We start from the raw sequence: 21,412 nt of genomic DNA, 5'->3' as shown, positions 1-21,412 counted from the left end.
AAGAATTGGTGAAATGGAAAAGATGCAGGGTGCCCTTTGTGTGAGCTCTGTAACCATGAGATACTTGCCAGATATTGACTCCTACAGAGAAAGGGTGGTGGAAAATATTAGATCTTGTCATCAGTCCTCCATCATCACCTGTACTATCTGTGACTTTGGACAAGTTATTTAAGTTTGCTCATCTGTAAAATGGGAATAATATCTACCTTGCAGGAGCATTATAAGTATGTATATATACATACATATGTATGTATAAATGCATGTATGTATATATTCACACATATATGACATCCACACATGTATTTATGCATGTATATATGTGTAAATATGTGTGTGTGTGTGTGTACATATTTGTATATACATGACATCCACACTGAGTAGGCATTCAGGAGATTCTAGCTATTATTATGACTAACTCACAGGCTTGTTGTTAGGACTTAGTAAGAAAATCCATGTGCTATATACTTTATAAACTGTACACATCTGAGTAGCCTTTATAATTTTTTCGGGGCTACCCAGGTCTGTAAAACCTGACCCTCCTCCTGTCTCTGAGGATTGTGACATGAGTGCACGTAGACCAGAGAATACAAGGTAGGAAAGGGTGGCCAGAGTTCTTCTCCATAGTGAGAACCTCCTCTGATGGTTGGAATCAGAGACCAGGCAAGAAAGTCCCAGCCAGCACACAGGTGTCATTCTGAGAGGTTCCTCTTCATGTATGATTCCCACAGTTAGCAGTCCTTTTTTCTGCACACTCACTTGCTACTGCTGCTCTTGCTGTTGACTAAAGCTAGTCCTGTTCTGAACCCAGACAATGTAAATAATGCACGGGCCCTTTCCTGTGCTGGGGTGGGAGGACTGGGAGGGGTCCTTCCAGCGTCACAGGACTTGGCAACAGAGTGCGCCATCGATAAGATTCTCAGGAAACACAGCTTCCTCCCTCTGACGGGTGTGGAGGGACCCAAGAGCAAAGGTAGGGGTCAGCTGTCTCTGCAAGGGGCTGGTTCTCACCCCTGACAAAGGACTGTGAGAGGCTTCCTGTGAGGATGAGGCAACAAGACCGATGGCCATCAAGTCAGCAGAGTACAGAGCCTGGGACAAACAACTGCAAAGATGTTTGATACTGTATTACAATGCTTGTCACAACCCCACCCATCAGGCCCTTTCCTCTGTGGGTCAGCCAACATAATCTTGACTGTCATATAGAGCACATATTGCTTAAACGAATTTAAGCTGCCTTTGACTCCTGGCTTTATTTGGATAGTATGTGAAATATACATACTTTCATTATTAACCAGACTTACTATTTTGATAATTCACTTTCTGCTTTTTTGCTATAGAACACAAGTTTTCAAATGTGTGAAGCCCTGAGATCTCAAAAAAAAAAAAAAAAAGCCACATAACATGGCCAGCTCCCGATGCAGAGAGCTATATCTTATGAACTGGTATAGACAGCTAGGGGCCAGAGCCATGGGCCTTCAAAAAAGACGGAAGCCTAGCAGGTGATGTACAATAAGACTATTTGGGATGGCAATGCCTGCCTCAGAATTTAAACTCCCTTAAATAGGCCTTAGAATAAAATCAAAGTCTTCTGTGAACCAGCCCCTACCAGACTTTCCTTTTCCCATTCTCCAGACCCGTTGACCATTCTGCTCCTCAGACACACTTCATTGTGGTCCCAGGGGCTTTGCATTTACTATCCTTTCCTTTTTTATACCCACTTTCTTTCATAATAGCTTTTTTTTTTACAGTAATTTCTTTTTTTTCATAATAGCTGTATTTGAAATATAATCCACATACCATAAAATTTACCCTTTTATAATTTATAATTCAGTAATTTTTAATATATTCACAGAATTATACAGCCATCAATCTACAATGGTTAATTTTGGAACTTTTCATCATTCCCCCAAAGAAACTCTGTAGCCATTAGTGATCCATCTCCCTCAGCCCCCATTCCGAGCCTTAGGCAATCACTAATCTACTTTCTCACTCTATGGATGTCCCTATTCTGGAAATTTCATATAAATGGAATCATACAACATGTGGCTTTTTGTGACTGGCTGCTTTCACTTAGTGTAATATTTTCAAGGTTCATCCATGTGGTAGCATATATCAATACTTCATTTTTATGGCTGAATAATGTTCCATTGTATGGATATATCACATTTTATTTATCCGTTCATTGGACATTTGGGTTTTTTCCACTTTCTGGCTATTATGAAAAATGCTGTTTTTGAACATTTGTGTATAAGCTTTTGTGTAGACACATATTTTCATTTCCCTTTGTTATATACCAAGGAATAGAATTGCTGGGCCATATGGTAACTCCATATTTAACTTTTTGAAGAACTGCCAAACTGTTATTCCAAAGTGGCTGCACCATTTTACCAAGAACTCCGGTTTCTTCACATCCTCACCAATACTTAGTTATTGTCCACCTTTTTTATTGTAACCGTTCTAGTAGATGTGAAATGGCATCTCATTAACATTTTGATTTGCATTTCCCTAAAGATTAATGACGTTGAGCATCCTTTCAGTGCTTATTGACCCCTCATATATATCCTTTGAAGAAATGTCTACGTAAATCCTTTACCCTTTAAAAAAAATTAGTTATCGGGTGCCTGGGTGGCTCAGTTGGTTAAGCGACTGCCTTTGGCTCAGGTCATGATCCTGGAGTCCCGGGATCGAGTCCCGCATCGGGCTCCCTGCTCGGCAGCGAGTCTGCCTCTCCCTCTGACTCTCCGCCCTCTCATGCTCTCTCATTCTCTCGCTCTCAAATAAATAAATAAAATCTTTAAAAAAAATTAGTTATCTTTTTATTAAGTCAGAGAGTTCTTTGTATATTCTGGAAATAAATCCCTTATGAAATACATGATTTGCAAATATTTTCTCACATTCTGTGGGTTGTCTTTTCACTTTCTTAATGGTATTGTTTGCATCATAAAAGCTTTTAATTTTGATGAAATTCTATTCATTTATTTTTTCTCTTGTTGCTTATGCTTTTAGTGTCATATCTAAGAAACCATGGATTAACCCAAAGTATTGAAGATTTGTTCTTATGTTTTCTTCTTTTTTTTTTTTTTAAAGATTTTATTTATTTATTTGAGAGAGAGAATGAGACAGAGAGAGAGAGCACGAGATGGGGGAGGGTCAGAGGGAGAAGCAGGCTCCCCGCTGAGCAGGGAGCCCGATGTGGGACTCCATCCTGGGACTCCAGGATCATGACCTGAGCCAAAGGCAGTCGCTTAACCAACTGAGCCACCCAGGCACCCCTGTTCTTATGTTTTCTTCTAACAGTTTGATAGCAATTAGCTCTACATTTTGGCCTATGGTCCATTTTGAGTTAATTTTTTGTGTATTGTGTGAGGTTAAAGTTATTCCAACTTTACTCTTTTGCATCCAGTCATCCCAGCACCATTTGTTGAAATTACTGTGCTCTTTGTCTGGAAATGTCTTCACCAAAATCTTTGCATAGATGATTTCATTTTGTCATTTGCATGTCTCATATTAATTACTACTTTATCATAGAGGCCTTCCTTGACCCTCTACCCAGTGTTCCATTCCTGTGTCATTCTCTGTATGTGCCTATCTCATGGTCTTCTTAGCAGTTTTGCTATCTGGAATCGTTCATTTAGTTACTTGAATATTATTGGTCTCTCTGCCTAGAATGTAAATGCCATAATAACAGTCTGCTTGTTCTCCATTCTAATGTCTGGCACGTAATAGGCACTCAATGACTACTTATTGATTAAGTGCCTATTTATTGCTCCTATTGGTGTTTGATCCAGTGATACGTCCTCTTTGCACTCTTGTTAATCAACCACTGACCATGTCCCTAAGCTGGGTTCCAGACCTGGTTTTTCCTTCTTTCTTTTTTTTTTTATAAAGATTTTATTTATTGATTTGTTAGAGAGAGAGAGAGTGAGCACAAGCAGGGGGAGCGACAGAGGGAGAGGGAGAAGCAGGCTCCTCACTGAGCAAGGAGCCTGATGTGGGATTGATCCCAGGACCCTGGGATCATGACCTGAGTTGAAGGCAGACGCTTAACTGACTGAGCCACCCAGGCATCCCCAGACCTGATTTTTCTACTGAATTCATTCAACCTGCTGACTCTATGAGCTCCTTCTTGGTATGGTCCAGTCCCAATTCACATAGCCTACATAGATCGTGAAACCAATCCCTTTATATTAAAACTCAAGTGTAATTTCCCCATATTTTTTCTAAGGGAAGGAATCTTAAAGTTCTGGCCTCCTTCTGCTGGGCAACTGTTTGCCCATCTGTCCCAGGCCCCAAACCAGGGGTAGAAAGTTCTGGGCCCAGCCAAGATCCTATGCTGCAAACAGCCTTTACCGAGGCCAGGAGCAGGGAGCCTGTTATAGTGGTTGGAGCAGGGAGTTTGGGGATGGGCAGTGTGGCTATTGACACAATGCATGAGAGCCACTGACCTCAATCTGAGAGCCTGGACTGACCACAGGTTCAGAAGCTTATCTTAATTCGTTGACCATGCAGGCCCACACAGACCCAGTTTGGCCTCATGGTTGGTAGCTAGTAGCTATTAACTTACGGAAGGTAGAACTGCTCAGTTTCCCTCTCCTGGGGAAGCTGGGGGAATTTAATTAGCTGGGGGTGAGCTCTAACGATACTAATTATCTTCAACTTTACTGAGGAAAAAGAAGCCAATAATACTATTCACCAGCCTTGTTCCTTATAGACTAAAGAGTACCAGTGATAGTTTTGTTACTTGGAACAGGCCCCTGGTATAGATGGAAAGGCACTGGGTCTGCAGTCAGCCCACCCTGAGTTCAATTCCTGACTCTGTCACTTACTAGCATGTTGCTTTGCCTCTTTTCCCTCACTGAAGGTAAAATCTTCCTTTTCTGCCCCACTGGGTTGTTACAAACACCAAAAGGCACAGCATGTAAATAGGCTCTGTAACCTGCAGTGCGCTGCCATGCTTCTCCTTCGGTTTCCTGCCTCTGGACAGCCCCACTCTGTCTTCCCTGAGATGAACTGGCCCCACCCATGCCCTCCTCCAGCTGTGGATGCAACCTGCTTCTGACTTGTTTCTGGCACTTTTCCTGATGCTGGCTTAGTTGCTAGGCCCCTCTGGGTATTGCCCTGATGACTGTTTTAGGTGATGATAATGGGCAGTTTGAATATCACATCCACTGGGCAAAACTTGTTTTCCTTTCCCCCAAATCAGGGAGTTCTGTTATGTCTGATTTCTCTTCCTAATGGCCTTTCCCAGGCGCCCAACAGTTTAGTCTCTAGGTTACTTGAGCTTGGCAGGATGCTTCAGTTGCAGGCACCCACCCAATTCCTATTACTTAGTGGTACCCTCTCTTCTCTCCTTTATATTCCAAATTATTCACTTTTCAATCCAGTTATCAAGGGTCTATCATGTGCTGACATGGTCTTAGGTCCCCGCTTGCACACTGTCTCTTTTAGCTAATGCAGCCTTCTACAATGACAGTGCACTTATAACCTCTGTTGTATAGGTGAGGAGGTTGATATTAGGCAAGTGAAGTCACTTTCTCCCCATGTGTGGAAGAGCCTGGTAGATTTTCCAAGCAATCCTTCTTCGTGTGGTTCCAAATGTTCTACATCTCTATTTATGCAGATATCAGACCTAGAATCTCTCAGTTATGGGTCAATGATAGATCTTGGACTGAAACCATTTCTCCTGGGCCAAAGTCCACCACCCTCTGCGGCCATGAGCCTCTGGTGATACCTCATGCCCACCAATGAAACCCACCTGCTCTTTGAGTTAGAGCCACCTTATGTGGCTCTTTGTTATTCTTTTTATTTTGGATGCATTAGCCCTGTCTGGACCATTAGACTGTGACCTTTCTGGGGTCAAAAATCAAGGCCCATGCTCCACTATGTCCCATCTAGAGTCTAACACAGGGCCTACCCAATACAGAGTCCTATACAACCCATGCTCTGATTTTACCTTCCAGGGAGAGACTTGTGGACCCGCAGTTTGCGCAGCAGCATATCAGAAATATTGGGCATGACATCCAAGCCACTCTTTGACTCTTCTTCCTCAATAGCTGAGGAGAGTTCAGAAGGGAGCCCTGAAAAAAAACAAAGTGCTTAACTTATAAAATGTCTGAAACCACAGCAGCACTGTTGGCACCTTGCTTCAGTTTATAAGAACCTAATTATATGCTAGGGGCTTCATCATTGTTATTTTATCTTCACAATGATCCAATGAGCTAGAACTTAATCATCTCATTTTACAAGTAGGTAAGTCAAGACTCAGCAAGGTTAATAACTTAAAGTCATAAAACTAGTAACTGGCATAATCAGACTTCAAACCAATTTCATCTGCTTTAAATTCTAGTTCTTGCCATTGCTCCCCACAGTACCAAGCAGACTTCCATGTTTGGGGTTCAAGGTTGGTTTCTGGCAACTGAAAGCTGGTTGTTCTTTAGCTGTAATATTTGGAAAAGTCCCCTCTCTTTGGCAGGCTTCTCGGGAGGCCTGTTGCCCAGGTATTCTTCCTCAGTTGAACTCAGTGGTTCAATCACCAGCGTCCTACCTAGAAATCTGATTCCATATCCCCATAGATAGAAATAGAAATGGTGTTTTTCCAGGGTAAAGCTAAGGTCATTAGATCTTTTACAGATCTCAGAAATAGATGCCTCCTAGCCAAAAGAACCCATGAACAGCCTTTTATTATCTCATAAAACTACCCTGGGTCTGTGCTCTGAAAGCAGAAAGAACCAACCAAGTATTCTCTTTCCCATACATCTTTCTCCTGTTTGAAGACAGTTCTTGGACCTCTGTAAAGCTTCCGTCTCCAGGCTTTACCCTTGTTTTTCCAACTGCTCATTGTCACCCACTATGGCCTATGCCCTCTAGATATCATCCCCTTCCTGCACACATTCTGGTTGTTGCTGTGCCAGATATGCTCTAACAAGCGCTTAACTCAGGAAGACATGGGCAAATGTCCCTGGCATTAACTTTTGTTATCCATGCAGGGTAGACTCACTGTACCTTACTATGGGCTTATGGTACATTTAGGATTAAAAGCCTCAAATCTTCTACTTGAGCCAAATTAGGTATCTTCATCCCGCAGTTATCCATGTTCTACCATCTCTCATGGGCAGGTTTCCAACCGGCTCAGTCATTTTCCAGAATTGTAGGCCAGGCCAGAGATCGGGAGTAGAGGCATACTTGTGGTAGCCATCTAAGTGCAGCTAAGATTGGGAGTCATGTGAATTAGAAGTTTCTCCAAAGGAGACCATGCAGAGAGAAGAGGAGTTATAGTTTGGCTCAAGGTAAAGAATATTTAAATATTTTGAGCTTTCCAGTGTTCAGGAGTTTGCTGACACTCAGGGTATCCCAGCAATGTCTGGAGGGCCATCTGTCAGAAATGGGGTAGTCAGTGATCCTTCTTTGGATATAAAATTGGATTAGATGTTCTCTTAGCTACTTGTCATCTCTTGGGTTCTGTCCTGGCACTTACTGCTCTCTGACACTTCCATGTGACAGATGATAAACCTTGTGGTGCCTCTGGCCTTCCTATACCTTTAGGTATCCACACTGCACCCAGCAGAGAGATAATTAAGCAGTGGACTCCTGAGAAATCTATATGATTAATTGAGCCATACAAGAAATAATAATCAAGTAAAAGCCATACCAGGGGCTTTTGCATAGAGAAGTTGCCTAGGTTGAGCCTCCCCTACCCCACCAAAAAAATAACTAGTTAGGCCTTCTAGTTTTGATAAGATGGCTATCCAAAGGGTGATCCTAGAACTCGTGGATCCTAAACCAGCCACCCTCCTCCTGAAGTCAACAATTACAAAAAATTTTAAACCAACCATAAATATACCAGCAACTCTCAAATATAAGAAAAGGCAATCATCTTTAAAAATAATGGCTAGAGAAGGCAGAACTTCCTAGGAATAAATGTAGAGCTCCCACCCTTGAGAGCCCTTTCTTCTTTCCTCAAAGAATCATTACTGAGAGGGAGATGTTAAGAGGAAGAATTCTGGCAAGAGTGTAATACCACAGAATGAGAAGGGAAGTAGACTAAGGGGGTGAGCAGGCAGCCTCCAGAGGAAATTCAGAAAGTTTCTTCAGAAAGGAAGGATCTCCATACTACTACAATACTCCAACAAGGGAAAAAACTGCCTGTGCTGCTATTTGCTTTTCTTACTGAGTAGGAGGGGAGAGGAAAAGCAGAATGATTGCACAGCATTCTACCAAAGCTGATTATCTCAAACAATATGGAGGGATTTACCAGAAAGTAAGACAAAAGAAAAAATAAATAAAACAAGCCCATCCAATAAAGTGCGGGCAGGAGACACATGGAAAGCCCCAGTTGAAGCTGCCTCTTACCCCTGACCACCACTTTTGAAAAATAGCATAGTGACCAAACTCCTTGGATTTTGTCTACCTTTTCCTTCCTCTGTCTGGCAGGGGAGTGAGAATGGCTGCTGGGAATAGTTGGGCCAAGTTTGGAAAATAAATACCTGGGCTGATTGTCTCTACAATTCTACCCTGAATTGGGAAAATAATCTATAATCTACTACTACTCACCCAAAAGAATAGATATGCCCACACTGTGGTGTAATAAACTCATGTGTTGGACTATGAACAAAGTTATAGAAAAAGAGTAGAAACCAGTCCCACAAACACGAATACCCACAGCTCCATCTGAAATTCCCCTTTTCCCCACTACCCAAGCAGTAATAAAGCAGACACAAAATACCCAGTCTTCAGCTAAGCACTGCAAGAAGACAGAGATCTCAGATAAAGTAGGAAGGAGTCAATGAAAATTGACCTTTACAATATATCTAGGTAAAGAGAAAATCCAGGTGAAAATATCCATATCAAAAAGAAATAAAATGAGGAGAGGGGGGAAAGATGGCGGGGGAGTAGGGGACCCTTTTTCAACTGGTCCCCAGAATTGAGCTGGATATCTACCAGACCACTCTGAGCACCCACGAAACCAGCCTGAGATGTAAGAAGATCTGGATCTCTACAAACAGAATATCGCAGGCGGTTGGTTTTGAGGTACGAAGCGGAGAGCCGTGATTCCGTGGGCAGATATCAGAGGATAAACGGCAGTGGGAGGGTGCCTGGCCGTGGGGATCCTACACTGCTGGCGAGCGACAGCCTCGCGTGCTGTGGACGGGCACAGACTCACAGACTGGTAGCATTGGGAAAGGACTTTAGGGCAGCCCCCGGGGTGGAAAACCAGAGCTGCGGGGTCGCGCACACGTGAACTGCAGCCACCCAGACAGAAACCCGGAGCGACGGTCGTGCGCACGCAAACTGCAGCCTCTGAGGCGGAAACCCGGTGCGCCGGGGTCTGCTGGTGAACTGCAACCCCCAGGGTGGAAACCCCGATTGGCGGAGTCGCGCGCATGCGAACTGCAGTCCCCGGGACAGCACCCCAAGCGGTGGGGTCCCGCGCCTGCGAACTGGGAGCAGCTGGCGATTTTAGAAGCACAAAGGGCAGAGACGTGCTCCGACCTGGAGGCAGGACTGGGAGCGCTGCCGAGGGGCGCACAACCCAGGACGCTGCAGTTTATAGCAGCATGGACAGAAACGGAGACGGTGTGGCCTGGAGAGCCCACTGAAGAACAGACTGAGGTCTCTCTGCTCTGAGGCAGAGGGTTGGAAACGGTCTCTTCTGCTCTGACTCGCGGAAGAGACGCAGAAAGCTGCCAGGGAAAGGCGCCGGAGAACAAAAGCCCCAAAGACTGATTCCCACTGAGCCCATCCCCCGCCACAGGGGCGCAGGGCAACTCCGCCCAAACAGGGTTGCCTGAGTAACAGCACGGCAGGCCCCTCCCCCAGAAGACAGGCTGGGAAAACAAGAGGCCAGCAACCCTAAGGTCCCAAGAAGACAGGTGCATCTTGCTTGGGTTCTGGTCAATAATTTGGACTCTATACATTCCCCCAAACACCCATCAACAGAATGACTAGGAGGAGGAGCCCCCAAAACAGAAAAGACTCAGAGACTATGACTTATGCTGCAGATTTACAAATGGATGCAGATATAACCAAGATGTCGGAGATGGAATTCAGGCTAGCAATTGTGAAGACAATGGCTAGAATGGAGAAATCAATTAATGGCAACATAGAGTCTCTAAGGGCAGAAATAAAAGGTGAATTGGCAGAACTTAAAAATGCTATCAATGAGATCCAATCCAATCTAGATAATCTAACAGCTAGGGTAACTGAGACAGAAGAGAGAATAAGCGATCTGGAAGACAGTATAATATATAAAAAGGGAAAAGAGGAGGCCAGGGAAAAACAACTCAGAATCCATGAAAACAGAATCAGAGAAATAAGTGACACCATGAGGCGTTCCAATGTCAAAATAATTGGAATCCCAGAGGGAGTGGAGAGAGAGAGAGGGCTAGAAGATGTATTTGAGCAAATCGTAGCTGAGAACTTCCCTAATCTGGGGAATGAAACAAATATTCGAGTCCTAGAGGCAGAGAGGACCCCTCCTAAGATCAAGGAAAACAGGCCAACACCCCGGCATGTAATAGTAAAACTTGCAAATCTTAGAACCAAGGAAACCATCTTAAGGGCAGTTAGGGGGAAGAGATTCCTTACGTACAGAGGGAGGGACATCAGAATAACGTCAGACCTATCCACAGAGGCCTGGCAAGCCGAAAGGCCTGGCAAGACATATTCAGGGTACTAAATGAGAAGAACATGCAGCCAAGAATACTTTATCCGGCAAGGCTTTCATTTAGAATGGATGGAGAGATGCAGAGCTTCCACGACCGGCAGAAGTTGAAAGAATATGTGACCACTAAGCTGGCCCTGCAAGAAATATTAAGGGGGGTTCTATAAAAGGAGAAAGACCCCAAGAGTGATCTACAACAGAAATTTACAGGGACAATCTATAAAAACAACGTCTTCACAGGCAACATGATGACAATTAATTCATATCTTTCAATAATCACTCTCAACGTGAATGGCCTAAACGCTCCCATAAAACGGCACAGGGTTGCAGATTGGATAAAGAGGCAGGACCCATCCATATGCTGTCTACAAGAGACTCATTTTGAACCTAAAGATACATCCAGACTGAAAGTGAAGGGATGGAGATCTATCTTCCATGCCAGCGGACCTCAAAAGAAAGGTGGGGTAGCAATTCTTATATCAGACAAATTAGACTTTAAAGTCTGTAATAAGAGACACAGAAGGACACTATATCATTCTTAAAGGGTCTATCCAACAAGAAGATCTAACAATTGTAAATATCTATGCCCCCAACATGGGAGCAGCCATCTACATAAGCCGACTGTTAACCAAAATAAAGAGTCATATTGATAACAATACATTAATTATAGGAGACCTCAATACTCCACTCTCAGCAATGGACAGATCATCTAAGCAGAAAATCAACAAGGAAACAAGAGCTTTGAATGATACATTGGACCAGATGGACCTCATAGATATTTACAGAACATTCCACCCTAAAACAACAGAATATTCATTCTTCTCGAGCGCACATGGAACTTTCTCCAGAATAGACCATATACTGGGTCACAAATCAGGTCTCAACAGATACCAAAAGATTGAGATTATTCCCTGCATATTCTCAGACCACAATGCTCTAAAACTGGAACTCAATCACAAGAAAAAATTTGGCAGAAATGCAAACACTTGGAAGCTAAAGACCACTCTGCTCAAGAATGTTTGGGTCAACCAAGAAATCAAAGAAGAACTTAAACAATTCATGGAAATCAATGAGAACGACAACACATCGGTCCAAAACCTATGGGATACTGCAAAGGCGGTCCTAAGGGGGAAATATATAGCCATCCAAGCCTCATTCAAAAAAATAGAAAAATCCCGAATTCACCAACTAACTCTACACCTTAAAGAACTAGAGAAAAAGCAACAAACAATGACTAAGCCACGCATTAGAAGAGAAATAATTAAAATTAGAGCAGAAATCAATGAATTAGAAACCAAAAACACAGTAGATCAGATCAATGAAACTAGAAATTGGTTCTTTGAAAGAATTAATAAGATTGATAAACCACTGGCCAGACTTATCCAAAAGAAGAGAGAAAGGACCCAAATTAATAAAATTATGAATGAAAGGGGAGAGATCACGACTAACACCAAGGAAATAGAAACAATTATTAGAAATTATTATCAACAACTATATGCCAATAAACTGAGCAATCTGGATGAAATGGAGGCCTTCCTGGAAATCTATAAGCTGCCAAGACTGAAACAGGAAGAAATTGACAACCTGAATAGGCCAATAACCAGTAACGAGATTGAAGCAGTGATCAAAAACCTCCCAAAAAACAAGAGTCCAGGGCCTGATGGATTCCCTGGGGAATGCTACCAAACATTCAAAGAAGAAATAATACCTATTCTACTGAAGCTGTTTCAAAAAATAGAAACAGAAGGAAAACTTCCAAACTCATTCTATGAGGCCAGCATTACCTTAATCCCCAAACCAGGCAAAGACCCCATCAAAAAGGAGAATTTCAGACCGATATCCCTGATGAATATGGATTCCAAAATCCTCAACAAAATCCTAGCTAATAGGATCCAACAATACATTAAAAGGATCATCCACCACGACCAAGTGGGATTTATCCCCGGGATGCAAGGGTGGTTCAACATTCGCAAATCAATCAATGTGATAGAACACATTAATAAGAGGAGGGAGAAGAACCATATGGTCCTCTCAATTGATGCAGGAAAAGCATTTGACAAAATACGACATCCTTTCCTGATTAAAACTCTCCAGAGTATAGGGATAGAGGGAACATTCCTCAAGCTCATAAAATCCATCTATGAAAAACCCACAGCGAATATCATCATCAATGGGGAAAAGCTGAGAGCCTTTCCCTTAAGATCAGGAACACGTCAAGTGTGCCCACTCTCACCACTGTTGTTCAACATAGTACTAGAAGTCCTAGCAACAGCAATCAGACAACAAAAAGAAATAAAAGGTATTCAAATTGGCAAAGAAGAAGTCAAACTCTCTCTTTTCGCAGATGACATGATACTTTATGTGGAAAACCCAAAAGACTTCACCCCCAAATTACTAGAACTCATCCAGCAATTCAGTAATGTGGCAGGATACAAAATCAATGCACAGAAATCAGTTGCTTTCTTATACACTAACAACGCAACTGTAGAAAGAGAAATTAGAGAAATGATTCCATTTACAATAGCACCAAAAACCATAAGATACCTTGGAATAAACCTAACCAAAGAGGTAAAGGATCTATACTCTAGGAACTACAAAACACTCATGAAAGAAATTGAAGAAGACACAAAAAGATGGAAAAATATTCCATGCTCATGGATCGGAAGAATAAACATTGTTAAAATGTCTATGCTACCCAGAGCAATCTATACCTTCATTGCCATCCTGATCAAAATTCCAATGACATTTTTCAAATTGCTGGAACAAACAATCCTAAAATTTGTATGGAATCAGAAAAGACCCCGAATCGCCAAGGAAATGTTGAAAAAGAAAAACAAAGCTGGGGGCATCACGTTGCCCGATTTCAAGCTCTATTACAAAGCAGTGATCACCAAGACAGCATGGTACGGGCACAAAAACAGACATATAGACCAATGAAACAAAATAGAGAACCCAGATATGGACCCTCAACTCTATGGTCAAATAATCTTTGACAAAGCAGGAAAAAACATGCAATGGAAAAAGACAGTCTCTTCAATAAATGGTGCTGGGAAAATTGGACAGCCACATGCAGAAGAATGAAACTCATCCATTCTCTAACACCATTCACAAAGATAAACTCAAAGTGGATGAAAGACCTCAATGTGAGACAGGAATCCATCAAAATCCTAGAGGAGAACATAGGCAGTAACCTCTTTGACATCGGCCACAGGAACTTCTTTCAAGATACATCTCCAAAAGCTAGTGAAACAAAAGCAAAAATGAACTTTTGGAACTTCATCAAGATAAAAAGCTTCTGCACAGCAAAGGAAACAATCAACAAAACAAAGAGGCAACCCACAGAATGGGAGAAGATATTTGCAAATGACACTACAGATAAAGGGCTGGTATCCAAAATCTATAAAGAACTTCTCAAACTCAACACCCAAAAAACAAATAATCAAGTCAAAAAGTGGGCAGAAGAGATGAACAGACACTTCTCTGAAGAGGACATACAAATGGCTAACAGACACATGAAAAAATGTTCATCATCATTAGCCATCAGGGAAATCCAAATCAAAACCACATTGAGATACCACCTTACACCAGTTAGAATGGCAAAAATGGACAGGGAAAGAAACAACAAATGTTGGAGAGGTTGTGGAGAAAGGGGAACCCTCTTACACTGTTGGTGGGAATGCAAGTTGGTTCAGCCACTTTGGAAAACAGTGTGGAGGTTCCTCAAAAATTTAAAAATAGAGCTACCCTATGACCCAGCAATTGCACTACTGGGTATTTACCCCAAAGACACAGATGTAGTGAAAAGAAGGGCCATATGCACCCCAACGTTCATAGCAGCAATGTCTGCAATAGCCAAACTGTGGGAAGAGCCGAGATGCCCTTCAGCAGATGAATGGATAAAGAAGATATGGTCCATATATGCAATGGAATATTACTCAGCCATCAGAAAAGATGAATACCCAACTTTTACATCAACATGGATGGGACTGGAGGAGATTATGCTAAGTGAAATAAGTCAAGCAGAGAAAGTCAATTATCATATGGTTTCACTTATTTGTGGAACATAAGGAATAACATGGAGGACATTAGGAGAAGGAAGGAAAAAATGGGGGGGGGAATTGGAGGGAGAGATGAACCATGAGAGACTATGGACCTGAGAAACAAACAGGATTCTAGAGGGGAGGGGGGAGGGGGGATTGGTTAGCCCGGTGATGGGTATTAAGGAGGGCACGTACTGCATGGAGCACTGGGTGTTATACGAAAACAATGGATCGTGGATCACTACATCAAAAACTAATGATGTATGGTGACTAACATAACATAATAAAATTTTAAAAATAAATAAATAAAAATAAAAAAAAGAAAAAATGAAAACAATGTCATGGCAACTACATGGCAACTAAGAAAGAAAGACTGAAGTATTTAGAGATTAAATAATGGACCTGTAGTGGAGATATTGGTGAGAAATTTAGATTGTGGTGTTTTTGAACTAGTGAACAAAACAAAAGGAATAATGAACATATTCAAAGATACAGGAGAGGAAAATTTTCCTCACTTGAGGGAAAAGCTGAACTTGCAGATTGAAAGAGCATGCCATGTTAAGGAAAAAAAATATATATATATTTCTTCATATATATATCCATATATATATGTATATCCATATCCATATATATATGTATATGTATAAAGAAGTGCTTCTCCAACTGCCCTCATGGAAAGAGTAACTCATCTACAGGGAGAGGTGGAGATTGAGGGCTGCTGGAAATCAGCTGGTCTCAGACTTCTCTACAACATTAAATACAGTGTAGCATCTACCAAGTTGAGGGAAAGAATGACCCAGAATTTAAAACTATCCAAGCTGTCCTTCAAGAATAAAGATAACATTTTTAAACGTACTAGAATTTAGGAAACAGCACCTCTGAGCCCTTCTAGGAAAACTATTGGATAATAAAATCCAGCTAAACAAGACATAAATCAAAATCATAAACTAGGGAATGGTGAGCGATCGTAAAGAGACTGATGGTCAGCATTAAATCCTTTTACATATAAGCTTAGGGCTAACCAACTATGGAAATTATAGTTAGGTTACAGAATGGAATGTAAATGTTAAAGCCTTGACAGTAAAAAAAGAATAATTTATCATTTGTATATGTGGAGATGGAAGGATGGGAAGAAATATGAAGGTGGGAAGAAATGCTGTCATTTTCGTCTTTTCCCATAGGAAATCAATAATCCAAATTTGAAACATGTAATGTAAAAAAAGTACCTCAATGACTCCAAACTCTTAATGCATTTCATAATGTATATTTTAAACTTTTAAAAACGAATGTCTATTTTCTGGAGGAAGAAATTGCCAAAATTCAGTAATTCCCACAGTTTTACTCTGCTTTAATTCAAGTTCAATTAAATTTTCATACTTTTTATCTAAAATAAGTATATCTAGCAATATAGCATAATCTCCTTCCTTCCTCCCTTCCTCCTTCTGTATTTGTGGGGAAGAGGGCATTTGTTAGAAGCTATATTTACTTTCTTTGTATTTTTTACTATTGGTTGAATATTTTGATAATGTGCAGGAGGTATTTTAACAGAACTATTTTAAACATATCTGCCCGTATTAGCTCATTCCAATGAAAGCATTTGTTTCTGGCAATCTCCAGGACTTAGAAAAATAACTTCTGGGGCTTCTGATTAAAGATGCTCTGAGACTCAGGATGACCCCCAAAAGGCCAAAGCTACTGGTCGGGGATAAACTTACCTCAGATTGGTCTTCTCAAGGAGGCCTTTTCCCTGTCTGAGATCTGAGGGCTCTGAGCTCAGACTGGGAGTGTCTAGAGGGACTGCCCACACCTCTCTCAACCTCCATGTCCAGATATCCAACCACTTTCTAGACGTTGTCACTTGGATCAAGATGATGAAAACAATTTCAACAGCCACCATTATCAAACATCAACTTGCATTAGATGTAGTTTTTCATTCATTCCTTTTAACAGCCTTGCAAGGTAAATATTGCTAAGCCAATTTTCTGCAAACTAGGAAACTTAGGCTCAGCTAAGTTAAGTAGATTTCCCAGTGTCCCAGCTAATTAGTGGTAGAACCAGGATGCAAAACTAGGTCTGCCAGACTGTGGCATCCAAGCTGCTCTCCATGGGCATTCAACACATCCAAATCCAATCTTGCTGTCTTCTTCCTCAGGTGAGCTCTTCCTCCTGTTCTCCCCATCCTCATTAATGACACCATCACCTACCTTGGCCATGTGGACACACACCTGGTGGTCTTTCTGGTCTTCCCCTCTACCAGTCTCCTCACTAAGTCCTGCCAAGCTGACCTCCAAATAGCTCTCAAACCTGTCCCTCCTATATCTCCTCCTGTCCATCTCAATCTACAGCCTTATCACCTCTCACATGCTGTTTCCGTACCCTTTTACTGGTCTCCCTTCCTCCAGCCTCTCCCATTTCAGGGCAGCTTTCATAATTTGTTGAGAAGAATTATTCTCAAACTCAGCTTTGATCCTGATGCTTCCTTATCTGCAGGTTTCTCTGGCTTTCCAAGGGGTCCTGAATGAAGTTCAAACTCATTAATTGTCCCTCAAAGCCTTCACTCTCCCCACTTCCCACTTATACTGCACCCTTACTGCCCATCTCTCTAGAACACACGATCCACACTTGGTTCACATGGGATTCCTTCTGTTCCTGAAACATGCCGAGAACTAGAAGATGCCTGTGTGCTTTTGCTCCTGCTCTTCCCTCTGCCTAGGATGCCCTTCTTTTCCTCAGCTCAAAGCTGCTCCTCCTGGAATCCTGCCCTGACACACTGACCCCTACTGAGCTGGTTGCTTCTTCCCCTGTGTTCCTAGGTACTTTGTGTTGTAAAGTCTTAACACAATGTATTATAGAGACGTTGTCTATCCTTGTGTTTCCTCTCCTAGAAGGTGAAGATGAGCTCATTCATTTATTCAGTATTTATTGACTGCTTACTATGATTCAGGCAATGGACTTGGAGCTAGGGATATAATGCTGAGCAAAACAGGTCACTGTCCTCTGGGAGCTTGTTACCTCAGGGGACAGAGATTAATTAGAGAAATACTCAAACATTACATTTCATACTGTGGTAGATTTTATAAGACAATTATCATATGGTTTCATTCATATGTGGAACATAAGCAATAGCACGGAGGACCATAGGGGAAGGGAAGGAAATCTGAAGGGGGAGAAATCAGAGAGGGAGATGAACCATGAGACTATGGATCCCAGGAAACAAACTGAGGGTTTTAGTGGGGCGGGAGTTGGGGGGAGGGGGTAACAGGGTGATGGGTATTAAGGAGGGCAAGTGTTGTGAGGATCACTGGGTGTTACACGTAACTAATAAATCATTGAACACTACATCAAAAACTAATGATGTACTATACAGTGGCTAACTGAACATAATAATAAAAAAAAAGACAGAAGGATCTGGAGGTACTGGAAAAATGTTCCCTAGAAAAGTGACATTTGAGCAGAAATCTAAAGACTGAATGAGAGTTCATTAGGCAAAGAGGATGAGAGGAAAAACATTCCCGGTTCTGTGCCTGTGCCAATCCAAGAAGGAGGAATGAGTTGCTGAAGGAAGGCCAAGATACTGAGAGTGAGGAGAGTGGCCCTCGAAGATGTGGGAAAGGGGATCAGGGTTAATTACACAGGGGAAGAGCAGAATAAAGGCCCCTGAAGATGCTGAACAAGACTTGCATTTCAAAGATTCCTCTGGCTGAGTATGGACAGTGGATTGAGCTGGGTGAGGAGGTCAGGAGTGCTGAGAGATGGGACAGAGGTTGTTGAGGTAGCTGAAGGAACCAATAATGACAAACAAGAAAAGGCCCTCTTCTTGATGGCAGAGCCTGAGTCTTTTTCACCTCTGCATTCCCAGCATGCAGCCTGGGGACTAGCCCACAATCAGCCTCACATCTTTGGCTTGAATGACCTGCAAATGATTAGGACCCAAACATCCTACAAATGATCTGTGAAGAGAACTTGTTGGATTGTTGGAAAGACCAGATGCAGCAGGAAAGAGCCTCCCAATCCTCAGAAACTGAAGGAGAGCCAAAGTTCTTAAGATTCCAGAATGTTCTGATAAGGATCTCCCCCATCTCCCAAAGGAACAGCCAACAATCATCATAAGAGACTCGAGTTTTCCCTATGAGCTCATATACACTGTTGTAATTAGAGCTTGCAAAAAGAGCTAGCCTCTTTAGCTTTCAGGGAGGGCTCCCAAAGTCTTTCATCCTGGATACGAGAGGGGATGATTCAAAATGTTCAGAATGTAGGAAAAGGAAGTCCCAACTCAGCAGATATCAATCAAACACATGTGGCTGCTCACCACATCTCCAGCACCATCCTACATATACTGTGGAGCACACAGGACAACATCCCATGTGTGATAAAGTTCTACAACCTCGATTATAGGAATTAAAATGCATAGCAGGTTTCTGCTGGAATAAAGACCAGTATCACATAAAAACATTATATCAGCCTATAGTACTATTATTATACCCATTATATAGATGAGCAAACTGAGCCATCTAGGAGACTAAGAAACTTGCCCAAGGCTATGCAGCTAATAAGTGTTGAAGCTTGAGCTCTTGACCACCCAGATCCTAGAAATGAGAGAAAAATGGGAGGGAGGGCACATAGTAGATATCTAAATTGGTATAATTTTTATAAGTTAATTCGGCAATATGTATATGTATTTAAATATAATTACTTTTGATCAAGCAGTTCCACTTCTAAGATATTATCCCAGGGCAAAACTTATGTATTTCTATAAAGATACATCTAGGAGAATGTATAGAAATGCAGAGAAGAAACTAAGGTCCCTGAATGATTATGTGGAGCAGAGCCACCTGCTAACCTGACAGCTTGCCTTAGAATCATTATTCAAGGCTGAGACATTCTTCTCTACCCTATAGGTTATCATACTTCAGGGCCTCTATGTCATAGCAACTTAGATTTTATCTTAACTGATGCAGAAAGGTTGCAGAATACTTTAAAAGAAATACTTACAGAGAAAATTTGGTAGTACACATAAAAGCAAATACAACACGACCAAATGAATTTTATTCCAGGACCACAGGGTTTATTTCTAAATATGGAAAATTATTATTATATTAAATGATATAATTTACATAATTCTTCAATAGATACCCAAAGCAAGTTGATAAAATTCAATATAAATCTTGAAACTTTAAAGACAAAAATATTTCCTTAAAATAATAAAAATATAAAATACTATACTATATATAAAATATATAGTATATATAAATAATATATATAAAATATATATGTTATATGAAATAATATATTTTTATATTTTATATATTTTATCTTTTATTACATATATCTTTTTCTATTTAGTAATATAAAATATTAAATAATAGTAAATTAAAATAGCACATCTATTTAAGAATCAGACACAACATGATCCTTCAAAGAAAAACACAAAAACAATTCATTTAAAAACAGAAACAAGGCAAGTGTTCCCCTTATCACCATTATGATATTAGAGAATGTTGCCAAAGTATAAAACATAGACAGATACACAAGAGAAGTACACACACACATGCACAAATACACAACCAAGACAAACAGTGAATTCAATAAAATAAAAATAACAGATTGTGAATGTGAAAAAGGCATTGTGCAAGGTGGTCAAGAGCCTTTGGATTTGGTCACATCTGGGTTCCAATCCTGGCTTCAGATATTAATAACCATGTGAACTTAACCTCCCCAGGCTTCAATTTCCTCATCTGTAAAATGGGTATAGTAAGGCCTACCTCCTAGGTTTGCTATGAGCATTAAGTGAAATATTATCAAATGCTTACTCCAGTACCTGGGATGCAGTAATCACTCTAGTTATAGCAGTTATGCTAGTTAGTCACTGTAGTAATCCCTGTACCATTTCTTAATATACAAGAAACATGTATAATACCAAGTAGCATTCATCTATGCCACTGTCAGCTAGGAAAATCTAATGAAAAGAGTCTTCTTTATAAATAGGTAAGAATATATAGAATGTGCCCCAATAAGAGATATGGAGACCTGTACAAAGAACTTCAAATCTTTTAGAGGAAAACCCAAATAATAGAGGGACAAACCATGTGTCCAAATGAGAACTAAATGTTTTCAAAGTTAGTAATTTAAAAGTCTATAAACTATAAAACAAACAACACTGGGACAGTTCTTCTGAATCCAATGTGTAGCTTTAGAGCAATCACAATTAAAATGTTACATAAAATGGCATAAATTTCACTTAGAGAAATAGGTAGGTAAGAGGCAAAATTAGAAAAGACCTGTAATCCTTGAATCTTAGTTCAGAGCTAAGAGCCTTCTGAGGTCAGCTAGTCCAAGAGGGAACAGAGGTTGAAGAACATATTTAAAGACTCCATCAATTGGTTCCTGGACTGAGACAGGAACTCAAATCTCCTGACTTTTTGTCCAGTTGCTCTTTCCATTATTTTGCATTGAATCTTTATATCTAGAACGTAATGAATATTCTAAAAAAGATAAACAGTGAGAGAGAAGTAACCTTACATAATATATTAATGTATTATAAGGCAGCAGTAAATAAAATGGTTCAGTACTGATCAGAATAAAAGAGAATCAAGGGCTCAGAACTAGTGTTTGGTATATATAAAAAAGAATGTAGGGGCGCCTGGGTGGCTCAGTTGGTTAAGCGACTGCCTTCGGCTCAGGTCATGATCCTGGAGTCCCAGGATCGAGTCCC

At 41.1% G+C, this 21,412-nt stretch overlaps 1 protein-coding gene across 2 annotated transcripts in view; it reads right to left on the bottom strand.

Moving 5' to 3' along the window:
* The window catches only part of IRAG1 (inositol 1,4,5-triphosphate receptor associated 1), an 80,678-nt gene that overhangs the window by 29,881 nt on the left and 29,385 nt on the right, over positions 1-21,412 (bottom strand). For both annotated transcript variants that reach the window (XM_044919326.1, XM_021685770.2), the window contains one exon: positions 5,954-6,077. In XM_044919326.1, coding sequence (XP_044775261.1) covers positions 5,954-6,077 — 124 coding nt within the window. The remainder of the gene's footprint in view (positions 1-5,953; positions 6,078-21,412) is intronic.

Source organism: Neomonachus schauinslandi, chromosome 11 (assembly GCF_002201575.2).
Source record: "Neomonachus schauinslandi chromosome 11, ASM220157v2, whole genome shotgun sequence".
Lineage (NCBI taxonomy): Eukaryota > Metazoa > Chordata > Mammalia > Carnivora > Phocidae > Neomonachus > Neomonachus schauinslandi.
This window is presented reverse-complemented; position numbering and strand designations above follow the sequence as displayed.